This window comes from Solanum tuberosum, unplaced genomic scaffold (genome assembly GCF_000226075.1).
Source record: "Solanum tuberosum cultivar DM 1-3 516 R44 unplaced genomic scaffold, SolTub_3.0 scf00173, whole genome shotgun sequence".
Taxonomy (NCBI): Eukaryota; Viridiplantae; Streptophyta; class Magnoliopsida; order Solanales; family Solanaceae; genus Solanum; species Solanum tuberosum.
Genome location: NW_006239104.1, coordinates 99,882 through 115,203, shown reverse-complemented (window position 1 = coordinate 115,203; position 15,322 = coordinate 99,882). Strand labels below are relative to the sequence as shown.

Genomic DNA, 15,322 nt, shown 5'->3' with positions numbered 1-15,322 from the left:
AGCCGGCCCTGCCCCCACCCCACCATCTCACACTGATACCTCAAATTAAACAAGCCATAAAGTTTTCTTAATTTTACTTCGAAATTATTATTCTTATTGCATGTATCAAAATGTCTAGACTATAAACTTTGGTGATTATGTTGTTCAGTTATCGCACTATTTTATTCTTATTATTGTTCCATTCTTGTAAGTTCTACACTACTTTCCATCATTATTATGTTTTCTTGTTCCTTTTACTTAGATTTGCTTTACTTGAACCGGGATCTTACATAAACAACTTCATTACCTCCAAGAGGTATGGTAAAACTTGAATACATTGCCACAGGGAGCTACTGAGTATACTACAGCAAAATGCTTCATGTGTACAAATAACTGATACCAGTGCCTCAAGAGAAACATTCAATAGGTGATGAGGAAGCCACAAAGTTCAAGAACAACAAATAATAAGAGATATCAAACCATTTAGTTTCTCATTGTATTGTAATCACAAGAGTCAATCCTATGCTGTCATCAACTATTTACATGTTTGTACAGAAACCAGTGTATCCACTGTCAGGTAAATGAATGCGTCAACGGCAATAGACCAGTGTTATTCGGGTTAATCTGCATCCAAGCTTCTTTGTACAATCGGAAATTGCACGCTGGTAACTTATAATTAATCAGTCTCCTCTAAGAAAAGGGAGGCATCAGCACTATAATGTCAAGACACCTGTACATGGATTGTGGATGGGATCAGAAAGCCTTGCAAAGGTTAGAATTCACGTTAGACGAACATTGTTCCCTTATTGGACTATTGTTGACACACAATCTGCTTCGTTTTGGTTCAGATATCCTGCAATGCAATATCGCTGCTGCAAGCACATCAACTAAACCAGAGTCGTCGGATTCTTCAGATTCCCTGTTCAAACTTTCACACCTTAAATCTTTGGTTTCCCCATTGAGAGATTTACTGCATCTCTTCTTTCCATCTGATTCTAATCTAGAGGTAATGGCTGGTATTTGGCTTGGTGTTCCAGAGAAATGCTTTGGCTTCAACCTGACGGACACCGTCTTCAAAGTGCGCTCTGTGTAGAACATCATCCATGGATGGCCTGAAATACATCTTTAATCAGTAATTTGGAAATAAAATAACCAAATGTTAATAATTACTTTGGTAAAGCAGATCAAGAAAAAATTATTCAAGCAAAAGAACGACATAAAAATGTTAAGGTGGGTTTGTCTGTGTAAACCAGCGCAAAGTAACAGAAAATTGTCAATATGTCAATGGCCTTAATCATTCAGATTATTCTCTCCATAGTAAAAATCATGTATGATCAAAACTAAATAGGATTAAAAAACTGCCAGCCCCAGTTACCTACTTAATGAAGCAACTAGCAAAGAAACCAGTCAGTTACAAACAAAGTAAAATGCTTACTTAAAACTTCTTCAGCAGTTATCCTTGCAGCAACATCCCTTGTGAGAATCCGCTCAAGAAGATCTCGTGCAAGTTTGGATACAGATTGCCATTTTTCAGAGTGAAAATCAAGTTGCATGCTTTTAATTGCCTCAAAAAGAGCGTCCAAAGAGTCCCCTTGAAATGGAAGGACACCAACCAGTAGAGCATGTAAAAGAACACCAGCACTCCAAATATCTGCTTTTTGACCATAATCCCCTGTAAGAACTTCAGGGGCAACATACGCAGGACTTCCAGCCAAACCACTTAAACTCTGACCTGCATTATAAAAGTTACCTCCATAAATAAGGTGGAAAGTAGAGTTAAGATGAACATATCTGGCCCTATACTTTGCTAAGTATATAATTCCTCATCCTTCAGAAAAGACCAAAGAATAAAATAAAAGGAAAAGCAACAAAACATTTTTAGACTAAAGCAAAAGAGCATATGCCACATTTTAACATTATGTTCAGATGTATTTTGGGTTGTTCCATGTTTACACAGAAAAATAATAATTAAAAAAAAAACTATGGGGATCAACTAGGAAAATTCAGCAGTCAATTAGCAAGTAAATATCTGAATTGCTCAAAAGCATCATGCCTAGAGGTAACTCAATTAAATGATGATTAGTAAACTACCTTCACGATCATAGATTTAGAAAGTTTACTTAAGGTGTTCTTTGAAGGTAGGTTCTACCAAATTCCATCTACTTGTGGGGCCAAGCAAAAAATCCTGATAAGTGTATGCCTTTCTCCATGGAGTCTTCTCCCTTACAGTTCTTTTTCCCGAGGGAGTACTCTTTAGGAAGTTAGATTTCTATAGTTTCGACTTCCAATTATTTACTGATGTGTGGTAATTTAGTCAACGTCTATAGCCCATATAACTTGAGCGGGTTCACTACAAAAGAAGAAAAGAGAGAAGTTGTGTTAAACCCTAACTTGTTTAGCTTAGCTTCCCTCCCCCTTCACCCCCTCTCTATTCCCGACTCCATGACACCACCTCTGTCCTACATAGCTTGATTCTTGCTGCTCTGAAATTATATTCCCTACTTTTTTCTGATTTACTTGGACTTCGCATGTTGAAGCTGGATTATATCACTGTTTGATTTTGTTAGTGAAATTACCCTCGATCTAAGTTTTCTTTTTCCTTTTTTGTATACTCCCTTATATAATTTGTGTGCTAAATCCTATACCCTTCGGGGTGGCCCAGTGGTTTGGGCTTGGGACTTCCATGTTGGAGGTCTCAAGTAAGAAACCCCTTGCAGCGAAAGCAAGGGGTTTGCCTTCTGAGTCGAGCTTGTCGCACCGGGTTTGCCCTGTGCGGGCTACCTCTCCTGTGTGGTTTTATTTATGTTATATTGTCCTTTGAGAAGATAAGTTCAAGATACTCTCCTCATGCCTATGAAGTATGTCTACCCACTCCAGTAGTAGTCAAACTTAGATTAAACCAACCGCGGAACATGTAATTAAAAAACTAAGGCATACACTATTAGAAACAACTAGCAGTTGGAAGAGATATAAAAGCAAATGCTAGGCAGAAGCATTGCTACTGAGACTATACGAGCAAAAGATCCCATAAAAATGAAGCAAACTTCCAACACCTGGTAAACATGATAGTGCAATAAGTGACAACAAAAAGAAGCAAGTGTAACATATATAATCGGTTCCGGTGCAATTGTTTACCATTGGCAATCCTCATAGCCAAGCCGAAATCTGCAAGCTTTATCTTCCCAGAAGCAGTTAGAAGGATATTCTCAGGCTTAATATCCCTATGTACAACTCCCATATCATGGCAATATTGAATCACCAACATCAAATCCTTAAATATATTAGCAGACTTATGCTCCGAATACCTTCCCTCCTTCGTCATCTCGTCAATCAACCTCCCACCAGAACACAACTCCATCACCAAATGAAAACTTTCCGCATCCTCATACACCGAATGCAATGTCACCACACCCGGGTGCCCCGATAAGTGTTGCATTATCTCTACTTCCTTATGAACTGTCTCTTCCCCTTTAGGCAATGTCTTACAAGCAAATTCAACACCAGTAACCTTACTCCTACACAAAAAAACTGACCCAAATTTACCTTTCCCTAAAGCTCCCCCCATTACATAATCATCTTCAATCTTATTCTTCCTACCCATTTGCGTAGCTGCCTCTATACATCCAATCTTCCTCTTAAGCCCTCTCCCACACAAACTAATCGAAGAACTCCCACTCGGCGGCGCAGTTGCAGCAAGCCTAGTTCTACTTCCACAAGACCCAACAGTAACCTCACAACACAACCCATCATCTTCCTTACACCTTTTCTTCAACCTTCTAGAACATTCCTCTAACGAAAAATGGGTTTTCAAATTCGACATCGAAGATCCCGAATCACGAATCGAATTCCACATCTCTCTCTGTCTAGGGCACAGAATCTCACATCCTTTTCTCTTATTCCTCATCAATCAATCCCACTATACCCCAAATTAGCCAAAACTAATCCAAACCCAATTTACTTATCACCTAAACAGTGACACTGAAAATCTTTCAACCGAAAAACACACAAAATTCAAGAATCGAACCTCGTACGACAAAAAGATGAAATAATAGCCCAAAAAATCAGAAAAAATTGAGGGATCAATAGGTATGATCACAGGTGAAAATCTTTCAGAAATTTTAAACTTAATCAGAAGAAAAACAAATCTGCATTGAGATCAAATGGATTTAGGTTTGCTTTTGTAAAAGAGGTGAAAAGGGGTTCTAGAGAGTGTTATTAGAAAGAAATAAGAAAAGAGAGAAAATAATTTCTGAGCTATTTATAAGAGCTTATAATATAAAGCTTTTTTTGTCTCTCTATCCTACAAGGATTAGGAGTCAAACATCATAATTATTTAAGAATATTTTTAATATATAAAAAGTTGTACTTTCAAATTTAAGAAATTTCATTTAATTTAATACATTTGAGAAAAAATTTAAAATCCCATTTAAGAATAAATCAGAACCAATATTTAATGTAGTATATCCAATTTTTGTAAATGTGATTTATAATGTTATTTAAAATAATTGATAATAGAATATTGAAATGATTTGTTATGATAATAGGAGTAATATTTATGCATATTGTTTCCTTATATAATTAGGTTTAGTAAAGGAAAGTTCTTAATGGAGGAAATAATTATATGGTAACTTCAATCATTTTTTAAAAAGGTTAGCAAGGGTTTAATTTTTCTTATAAACAAGAGACTTATCACTTAATTGTATAGATTATTATTATTATTAAAATAAGATTTCTACAATTTTTTCTTTTTTATTTCTTATAACAAAGTTTAATTTATCATTGAATCGATAATCATGACATAAAATCTATTGAGAAGTATTACTAAAGATTGTTGTAGATATACTTCAATCGCAAGAGAAAAATATGCAATTTAAAATTATCTAAACAACACTCAACAAGTTTTTGGGATCTTCATTTTAGGTATGGAGTAAGGTTATTTTCAATTACTTCACTTGATCATTTATTTATTTATTATTTATATTTTATCGTGTTTATTATAATTATAGATTCTATTGTCATACCATGAAAAGAAAATGGTCAAAGCATAAAAATTAGGTATGTTGAAAGTGAGTTTTAATTTAGATTTCGTAAATTAACATAATCACCAAGTTGATTAGTATATTAAATTTAAGCCACTTAATTTAGTCATTAAAATTTACTACTATTAGTTAATTGAAAAACAAGGTTTTTGAACTTGGAGTCCTAATGATTTAATATTGATACATTCTACTAAGCAGCCCAAGAGATTCAGTCGAACAAGTAAAAACATGTCTTATTTAAATAACATGAGTACTAAATAAAAGTTACCTTGTTTAATTTTAATTATATTTGTGTAAATTGATAAAGACATAGCCAATAGAGTGAATGGAAAAAAAGGTAGTGGAGGAAAAAGGGCAACTAATTATTCATACAGCAGTACTAATTAATTTTTAAATGGAAAAGGGGAATAATCATCTAAAATCTAACGTAGGAGAAACCAATCAGGTTTATAGAGTGGTAATTACTCTTTCATTCTTAATCAAAGCTCTTGTATTTGAATTTTCCTAGATACAGAGTCGCCTTGTGGGACTTTTCAGTGCAAATACGAATTTCACTAGGTGCCAATATTGGGGAGTGAATTCAAATTTAGTTGAGCTCCAATTTGAGTATCGTACACTAGATCGAAAATAATAAACTACTTTATAAGACATACATCGCTATCATATATGCTAATTTTATCTCTACTTTCAAACAATTACATATATTACCACTTTTAATATTTTATATCATATATTATTGAAGATACAATCAATATCCATACTCCTTAATAGGATCGATTAATAATTTTTACATTCAAACTCTAAAATTAGTGTTTTAATTACAAATATCTTTCTATCAGAGAGTATGAGGTAGGGTAAAATTCAAACTCTCTCTCTTCCCCTGATAAGTCGAAAATATGTATCTCAGTTTTAAAATTCGACATATATGTATCTTGCGGATCCAAACTCATGTATCTTAAGCACAAAATATGGTAGAGAAAGCAGTATTTGAAACTATCGGAAGTCTTAGTAATTAGGACCTAAACTAGTGGAATATTTGTAGTTTGCCCATAAAAAAAAACATAATCGGGCTTCAATATTCTGATTGCGAATCCGAATTTAGTCGAGCTACTATGGATACCAGACACTGGACTCTAATAGGTATCGAACACTAAATGAGAAACACAAAATAAATAAATAAATAAACATGGGAGAAAATGTAGATTAAGAAAAATAAATAACTTTTTTTAAAAAAAATAGCTTAGGTGAAAAAACAAATCATTTTTTTTAGTATGTCTAAGTGCAATTGATTAGATTATGATTTGTTTGTCGATTCAATTCAATAGATAAATTTTGAAACAATCAGGTTAAATGGATTTAAATAGTAGTCTAATGCGTCCAAATATAACTCAAACCCCAAATATACAAAGTAAAATTTGACATAAATTATTTCTATTTTTTGAAAAACTTGAGTTGATATTATTTAAAAGAAAAATACATTAGCTTTTACATTTTTTTAAAAATAAATAAATAAGAGAATAGGGGATGTTTGTTCATATGGGTGAGATACGTTGTGACTCCTTATTTGATTCATTTTGATAAGATTTTTGCATAAATAGGACTTTTAAATCAAATTTATAAAATATGATAACATTTAAAATATATATATATATATAAAAAAAATGGTAACTTTAACCAGTTTAAATTGCCACTTTTTATTTTAATTTCACATCAATAATTTGAAATAGATATGAACTCCATATCAGTTTGAAGGCTTGAAGTTCAAATTGCTATATTGGAACTCATGTCATTAATTTGAATTTCTATATTGGATGGCTCGTTTTTGGAGGCATCGTTCTCAATTACAGAATTATTTTCATTTCCAAAGGTTCGAATTTGAGACATCAGGTTAAAAGTGAAGGAATCTCAATCATTCCACCACAACTCATATTGATAAATAAATCAACTTATTTTATGCACATATGATTTGTGTTGCTCATCATTTTTTAATTTGTTTTTATACATAGCATTTAAAATAATTACAGGATCTGCAAACTAAACAAGTATTTAATCAAAAAATGAATCAAAATTTGCTTCCAATAACATATCTGGCTTATGCATTACTACTTTATCATCTTTGAAAACATACGATGAAATAAAAAATTTGCTCAATAAAACCTATAAAAAGATCTCATTTAACATAATATTTTTTTTACATGTCTTCTAAAGAAAACTAATTTTATATCCTAAAAGTATTATACTTCTTTTTATTTTCTTGAGAAAATTAAAAATGTGTTACCTAAACAAATAATTAGCTTTATAATCAGGCAAAATATATAATGAATTTTCAAAACTTGAGACTTTTATATTTGATGGTCAAAAATAGATAGAATAATATGATTTTCAATAAAAAAATAATTAATGTTGTGAACACGTATTCATTTATTATTCAAAAATCTATTTGGTAAAGCTAATATAAAATGAAAAAAAAAACTAATTTGCCTTTTATTTTTGATGAATATGAAAATGTTTTTTGATGCATGCAATACACATATTTCAAAGAAAAAGAAAAAATAATGTTTTTAAAATATACTTCGACAATATTGAGTTTATAAAACACCACTCATGATAAATAGTGTGTTAAGAATTTGGCTTTAAAGTTTTGAGATAAACTAGATACTTTACTTTATAATTATTTAATTAAGGATTTGCTAAGAAAAACTCAAATCTAATAAGAATTATAATTAATACATGATGCTCTTCCTCAATTTCAATTTGTATAAAAGTGTTTGAAAAATGAAAGTCGAAATACATACTTCTATTCATAAATTTTGGTATAATTAAAATATTTTATATATTTAAAATTACAATAAAAAAATATTAGTATAAGTTTATATAATAAAATAACTTAAAGTATATTTTAAAAAATCATAACAAAAAAAAACGGTTTAACTTTTCAAATATTAATTATTTTTGCTTTTTATATTTCCTTTCTCATTTTCTTTTTCTTACTTTTACCAAAAAAATAATGCAAATTTACCCAAAAAAATTTGAGCATGCGGCGGCGGAATCCGAAATTACGAACAATGGTCATCTTCTTTCCTTAACCCTGAAAGAAGAAAGAAGAAAAAAAGAAAGAGGAGAAAAACAATGGCTTTGCCAGCCTTAAACCCTCCAAAAACCCTAAATAAAAAGATTCAATCTTTGAACTCACCATTTTTTTCCTTCTCAAAAACAGCATCATCACCAAAGATAACCAAATTCAAGAAATACCCATTAATTACTATGTCAAGTCAGCAGAAAAATCCACTACCCCATGTAGCCTTAACCAACAATGACCACAAGGAAGAACTCATGAGTGCTATCAAAAGTTCAATATCTAATTGCTTATCTGAAACCCATCTTGATTTAACTGTACCTCAACTCAAGTCCAAAATCAGAGGCAAGGTAATTCAAAATAAAACTTGTATTCTTTTTTTGTTTTTTCAATGTGGGTTGTGTTGGACTAAAGCTGGGGGCAGATGGGTTGAGTTTGTATGAACAGTAATGCGGTTTATAATTTATCTCCAACCCCTTTTTTAATTTGTTTATTTTGGGTATTGTGGAAAAGCTTAATTGCATAGATTTGATAGAGGAATTTTAGTTTTCTGGATGGAAAGTTGACAACTTTATTGAAAATTTATATGCTTAGTTTTGAAATATGATTTATTTCCGAATGCACATATGAAAAATTCCATGTGTTTTGAAGGTTAGAGATATATATGATGGAGGGGATTATCTTGTAATGGTGACAACAGATAGGCAAAGTGCGTTTGACAGAATTCTTGCTTCCATCCCCTTCAAAGGCCAGGTAAAGTTGCATATTATTGATAGTATTCAATTTGTAACAAGTATAACATGATCCCTACATTCAAGCTTTAATCTAGTTGCACTGTGGTTATGCAGGTGCTTAATGAAACAAGTTTATGGTGGTTTAATAAGACTCAACATATTACTCCTAATGCAGTGGTATCTGTACCTGACAAAAACGTAACTATTGCGAGGAAATGTTTGGTTTTCCCTGTTGAATTTGTAGGTGAGTATCTACTTTGTAGTGGTATTATCTTCAAAATTGATTCACTTTTTGACCGACGTATAATGAGCTATGTGTGGTTAGGTTCTTATATACACTAGATTCACCACATGTGCAACGCACGTGTATGATTATTTTGAGATTCATATAATTCTGGAGTAGTATCCATACGTCTTTTCCAATGTTTCTTATTAGTGCCACTGACATCTTGGTGCTGAAGCTTTAGAAAAATTTTAAGTTTCTAATTGATCTTGAATCATCATTTGTGGCTCAGATTTATGGTGTCAAGCAGTGCAGGCTACATTTCAGTAGTATTCAGTCACTTGTATCCTAATTATCACTAAATATGTCTACACGAAAGTAGTATTTTCTTCCAAAGTTGCATGGTGATTGTCATCTCATCACTTATTCAACCGAACCTATGAATACAACCAATGAGATTTTCATTAGCTTCCTGTAATGTTGTTTTTTTCCCAATTGCATTACACTTTTCAATGTTATCAATCGTATCTCACCTAATACCTTCTTGTATTTAATATTTCTTGTGTATGTCCCTATCCTTCTATCTGGTTGTTCAGTCATAGCCAATACTTTCATCGGAGCTATTTGAAAATTCCCTTGAAAGTGCTACGTATAGTTGGCCATGCAAGAAAACATGTTGTGGCAGATGTAATCCAACATTTGAGATTGCGCTTTGTTTATAGTTATTACAAAATATAGACGTACTGGAAATTGCTTCCGAATGAACTTAAATTGATATCGTTCTTTCTCTAGTGGTGATAATGGTATTCTTGGAATAACCACTTGTTTTGTAGCATATTGTCCCGTTGTTATTTCCGCGTGTATGACATTCTTGTCAAAACCTCTTCAAATCAATCGTGTCACATTGCATAAACCATCTGATGGGTGTAGATTCCTCAGCATCATGATATGGCAGCATAAGCATCTTTTTTAATACACAAGGCAATCTAATCGATTATTCGGGTTCACACAATCAGATTAATAGTGCTCCCTACACAAGGGAACCTCATTGTCCTACTTATTGTGTGTTTGATAGTGGTTGATTCTTTATCAGAAAATGGCCAGTACGTGTTGAGTGCTAAAGATACTGGTTCATTTAATATTCTTCCACCAGAGGGGAACTCAAATTGGAGATTCTTTTGGCGTGCTAAGAAATTGCTGTTTTTTTAAATCTAAACTTAAATATATTTTTAACTATCCCATGGAATACACCCATAGTGTGGTTGTGTGTGTTAGGGCTACCCATTATGTACACTTAAATATTTTGGTTGCTGGGAAGAAACTAACGGCCTAAAGGATGTAGCAATTTTAATGTGACAATGCCAAAGTTAGGAACATGGTAAGTAAAACGCATAAAATTGAGGTGGAGTTCAGGGCGTAAGATTTCCATCTGTTTGATGAATAAATTAAAGAATAGCAGAAATTTATGCGAGAAGATGTAAATTGCAAATAAAAATGAGTATCAAATAGGTACGATGGAACTTACCGCTGTTGAACAGCAGCGAGCAATCTAACCAAAGACTATTCCAATGTTTGATTGTGTTGAGCGGGAGATGGATCAATGGTCGCTTGAAAATACTGTGCATAAGGTTGAATGACAGTATGACAACCATTTAACGAACAGTATGAGTAAGTAAGCTGGGATAATCATATGCATATGCAGGCCATACCTGTTCGTTAAATGCAGAAAAATGTAGGATTGCGTTCAAGGCTGATGGTTTTAAAGAGAGAAATATGAGCAGTTGCACCTGTTGGGGAAGGGACATTGGTGGCTGTACAGAATGTCATAGTTGGGAGTGGTGACTCTTGGGAAGGCGTCTCCAGCGCGGAAAGTTAGTTGTTACCGATTAGCGAAGTGGTGTTTTTAGTTAGGTTTTATTTTTAAGTTAGGGGTATTTAAGTAATTTAACTTTCAAGTTTGTGAGTTCATGCTTTTAAGGTAGTATAGCTATAGATGTATAGTGAGGTAATTTTATAAGTCCGCCAAATTGTTAGTTTTGGTTATATGTCCTGCACCGGCATGTTTAGTAAATCTTTGCGATGATGTCACTTTGAACCATCGTTAATGCCCCCACTCTCTTTTTGGGAGGAAGGGAGCTAAATCGATTGCAAGTCTTCATAATTATGCAATTGAAATTCATAATAGGCGTCATTTTGAAGGGTGCAAGCTGAAAATCTCCTAATAAGCGGTTGATTTTTATGCTTCTAGGTTTTCAAGTGTCTTTAAATGCAATTATTATAATTAAGTAATAACTTCTAAAAGCTTTTCTTATGAACTTACTAGGTCATTCTTGCATCTACTTCTCATTTTAATTTATGTTTGTTGGTGAGTATTTTGTTATTATAAATCAATAAAGCCATGGTTTAAGATATTAACGATATCTTTTTTTCTAGTACGAGGATATGTTACTGGAAGCACTGATACATCACTCTGGACAGTCTACAATAAAGGGGTTCGCAATTATTGCGGCAACAACCTTCCTGATGGTGTGGTTTGTATAATGCATGAATGCAACCGTTTTATTTAGCCTTTGTCTATCTCTTTTTTATTTTTTTTCTTGACCTTGTTCTTATATTAAAGATGATTTCTTTTTGACAGGTCTGGTGAAAAATCAAAAGCTTACCGAAAATATACTTACTCCGACAACTAAAGCAGCAGATCATGATGTTCCTGTAACACCAGATGAGGTCTGTATTCTTTCTTCGTTCTTCTTTTTCTTCTTACTTCCCTAGCAGTCTAGCTGTTCTTTTTATTTGCTCTTCTATAACTGAATAGGCTAATTTCTTACATGTTGATGGGAAATAAGTGTAAGATATAGTTACGTGAAATATGAAGAAGTGGCTAAAGATGCTAACTGGTCCTATTCTTGGAAGGTTACATTGCGGTCTTTATGTTTTGCATCTTGTTAATCTGATGTTTTTGTCACAGTTTATGATTTGGTTGACCTTGGTTCACTTCCTGGTATTAGAGTTAGAATTTCTAAATTTTTGAGTATTTGCATGCCAAAGCCTGGGGCTATAGATATATGTTGTAGTATTGAATCAATGTTGATTTGAGATGAGTATGAAGCTAATCTGCTATATATAACTGCAGATAGTTCAACGCGGTCTTATGACTCAAGCTGATTATGATGAAGTCAGTAGGAGGGCAATGAGCTTATTTGAGTTTGGCCAGGTAAACAATCTTGTATTCTGTTTTATATGTTTTTGTATTGCGATTCTTGTCATGCCTTTCTTCTATAGCTATTAATGTCAGTCTCTTCAACTCAAATCTGCTGACTTAACGAATAATGCCCTACTCTCACTTCAATATTATTGTTGTTTCTTGATTTCAAGTTCTTCTTGATGTTTCAAAGCAAATTGCTTTAGCTGGTGCTGTTGTCTTTTCTTCCTTGTCTGTCTTAGTTAACTTCCAATCTTGGAATTGAGAAGTCAAGAGAGGCTTTCCATTCTGTATTCACCAAAAAAGTAGCATGCCCCATAAATGACATTGCTTTAGGAGCTCAAAATATGAATTTAATTAGATATTTAAAGTCTGACATGATGCTACACCTATAATTAGTTATGTGTACACACTTCTGCTAATAGAAAACTTGAGCTAAGATGTAGAGGCCACATCAGCCTTGATGAGTGCGTGTTGTCAGTTATAGCGATTTATAGGTGAAAATCTCCTTCTGTTAGCTCTACATTTCCTTCCAGTTCTCAGATCTTTTTCCTACATAAGTGAGTTGTAGACTTATATCAAGAGGTGAAGTAGTTTCCAATCCTCCTCGGAAATGCCTGGTGTTCATATTTTCAAATTGAGCTTCCATGTAATAATCATGTCTTCAATGAGTAGTTTCTAGAATTGTTGCTTGAGTAGAAAATTTCTATTTCATGCCTGGTTTATCAACTGTCATCACACCTATCTCAGCAGTTCAGAAATGACTCTTGAAGGTTATACACTTTGGTATGGAAGTTATTCAGACTAGTAATGGTCAAATGTTCTAAACATAAAATTGTTATCCGCTCCACAAGATAGCTTCCAAGTACCCCGGGGAGACCATGAGATAGTGAGGTTTCATGGGTTAGCGCCTCAATAGGTGGAGCATTTGGTACATGAATGCTTTACTCAGGCTATCCGTCTCCTACGCCCCAAGAATGTCCATACACACTGTCATCCCAGCTGTTTTTCTTTAAGTATTTAACCTTAATTTTGGTTATCAAAAAAAAAGTATTTAACCTTAATTTTACATAATATGTTGTTGCTCTATAGTTAAGAAATTGATAAGTTAGAGTATATTATGTACGTTATTAGTATGCCTAGATCTTTTGAACTTAATACAAATTTTAATGGATTTCTGTGAGTTATATTTCAATCTTATTTTTTTTTAAAAATAACTAGAACTTGAAAAGATTTGTTGGGCTAATTCTGTTTCCATGTTAGGCAAAAATACCCTTGTCCTGCTTCTCAAATCTTTTAAAAGAACTAATAGGTAGAGTTTTGAGCTATACTTTGTGTGTTAGCTGTAGAGTGCATTTGAACTATTATTAGGATAAATCTAACTTTTATGCAGTTATATTTACTAACTTTTATATTGCAGCGTGTAGCATTGGATCATGGGCTGATATTAGTGGACACCAAATATGAATTTGGAAAGGGACCCGATGGTCAAATCTATCTGATTGATGAGGTAAGCTTTAGATGGCCTTGTTTCTCCTTGACAATGATTCTACTTTTTCTCACTGAAGACCCCATCTTCTGCTTCCAACTTTTAGGTGCATACACCTGACTCAAGTAGATATTGGATTGCACATTCTTACCAGGAGCGCTTTCAGAATGGTCTTGAGCCTGAAAATATCGACAAGGTTTCTTACATTATATGAAACTTAATCTGTATCCCTTAAACGCATGCTCAAGCATTAATCTCTACTGGATTAAGAAAGTAGAAAACAACTATTTTCTTCTGATGTTTCCGGTTATCTTAGATTATATAGTTTTTAGTATGCTGTCTCTTGCAATATGCTGACTGACACTACAACTAATATTTGCCTAGGAATTCTTGAGGTTGTGGTTCAAAAGTCATTGCAACCCATATGAGGATGAGGTGATCGGTCTTTCTGCTCATTTCCTTGGTATTCATATAACTTGTTTTTGAAATTGCACTAATTGAAAAATTGATTCTCCTGCTTAGGTCTTGCCTGATGCTCCAGAAGAACTTGTTTCTGAATTAGCTTGGCGGTATGTGTTCATGTCTTCCCATGTTATCACTGTCGAGCTAAAGCCTCCACTCTTTTTAACTAACAAAACATTGAACCTTCACTTGATTGTGATCTACTAGCATCAAAGTTGCCTACGATTATCATTATTCACTGTTTCCATTATTAGTGCTGATTTCCACTTCATTAAACAGATATATTTTTCTATTCGAGACAATAACAAATTCAAGATTCGAGATGCCTGGAACAAAGGTAAAAACCTATGTAGGAAAAGCATTACTGGATGACTACAGCAGTTACTAAAACTTGTTCTTCATGCAGGAGCCAGTCCATGATCGAATCTCGAGAAATGTTTCACAGGCTTTATCATCATTGCAGTAATAACATCAAACAGGAGAGCATCTTGCATAAGTTTTATGAGGTGGAATAAGTAGTTTCTGCAGTAATCTCTGAAGAATTGTATTTTAAGGTTGTCGTCGAGGAAGTTCGTCAATGTTGTAATGCTATGTGATACTCATATAACAACAATTATGCATCAACCCCAAGTAAGTTGGGGAACCATAAACTGTAAAGTGACTAGTTTTGTCTAAAACTTAAAAGAGTTCTGATTTTTAATCATCCTGGTTTAAGTTAAGAATAGTTGGCAGATAAAAGTATTTACACCTTCTGACTTATAAATGCTTTTTAGATCGTATAACTTTGATGGCTGCTCTCTGTCTGTGAATTTATTTCAACACCAAATTTGCACACATTGATGGGAAATGGAAAAATCAAAATCATTTTACTGCCATTAACTTGTCAAAAATAAGATAAACGTTGACAATCATGGAACATTTAGGACCCATTTTTCCAACTCTTTGATTACGTGCGTTTACATTTCTCACTTCCTTTTTGACCTGTCAATTTGTTTATGTAAACCTCTCGTTTATGCTTGTCTGAAAACATCTGATCCGCTTTATTTGTCCTTTTTTTTAAAGTCCGTTTAAAAAAGAATTTTTCTTTCTTTTTTCTAATAACTCTTAATTCTATCTTT

The 15,322-nt window shown here is 33.2% G+C and overlaps 2 protein-coding genes across 2 annotated transcripts; one reads left to right on the top strand and one right to left on the bottom strand.

Annotated features, from left to right (window-relative positions):
* Positions 1-386: 386 nt before the first annotated feature.
* On the bottom strand, positions 387-4,198 carry LOC102590903 (serine/threonine-protein kinase PEPKR2). Its single transcript, XM_006354506.2, has 3 exons — positions 3,115-4,198; positions 1,415-1,711; positions 387-1,091 (listed from the first exon to the last, which is right to left on the bottom strand). The coding sequence occupies exons 1-3, from the start codon at positions 3,881-3,883 to the stop codon at positions 733-735; spliced, it is 1,425 nt and encodes a 474-aa protein (XP_006354568.1). The 5' UTR covers positions 3,884-4,198; the 3' UTR covers positions 387-732.
* A 3,825-nt stretch (positions 4,199-8,023) lies between these two features.
* On the top strand, positions 8,024-14,949 carry LOC102590549 (phosphoribosylaminoimidazole-succinocarboxamide synthase, chloroplastic). Its single transcript, XM_006354505.2, has 12 exons — positions 8,024-8,444; positions 8,746-8,847; positions 8,943-9,072; positions 11,485-11,577; positions 11,690-11,778; positions 12,185-12,265; positions 13,674-13,763; positions 13,849-13,938; positions 14,127-14,177; positions 14,265-14,311; positions 14,484-14,541; positions 14,611-14,949. The coding sequence occupies exons 1-12, from the start codon at positions 8,148-8,150 to the stop codon at positions 14,668-14,670; spliced, it is 1,188 nt and encodes a 395-aa protein (XP_006354567.1). The 5' UTR covers positions 8,024-8,147; the 3' UTR covers positions 14,671-14,949.
* The last annotated feature ends 373 nt before the right edge of the window (positions 14,950-15,322 follow it).

Coding starts and splice junctions, on each gene's coding strand:
- LOC102590903 (XM_006354506.2), bottom strand. CDS start 3,883: ATGAGGAATAAGAGAAAAGGATGTGAGATTCTGTGCCCTAGACAGAGA. Junction 1,712..3,114: donor GGCTATGAGGATTGCCAATG/GTAAACAATTGC, acceptor TTTATAATGCAG/GTCAGAGTTTAAGTGGTTTG. Junction 1,092..1,414: donor AACTGCTGAAGAAGTTTTAA/GTAAGCATTTTA, acceptor GATGTATTTCAG/GCCATCCATGGATGATGTTC.
- LOC102590549 (XM_006354505.2), top strand. CDS start 8,148: ATGGCTTTGCCAGCCTTAAACCCTCCAAAAACCCTAAATAAAAAGATT. Junction 11,779..12,184: donor TTCCTGTAACACCAGATGAG/GTCTGTATTCTT, acceptor ATATAACTGCAG/ATAGTTCAACGCGGTCTTAT. Junction 13,764..13,848: donor AAATCTATCTGATTGATGAG/GTAAGCTTTAGA, acceptor TCCAACTTTTAG/GTGCATACACCTGACTCAAG.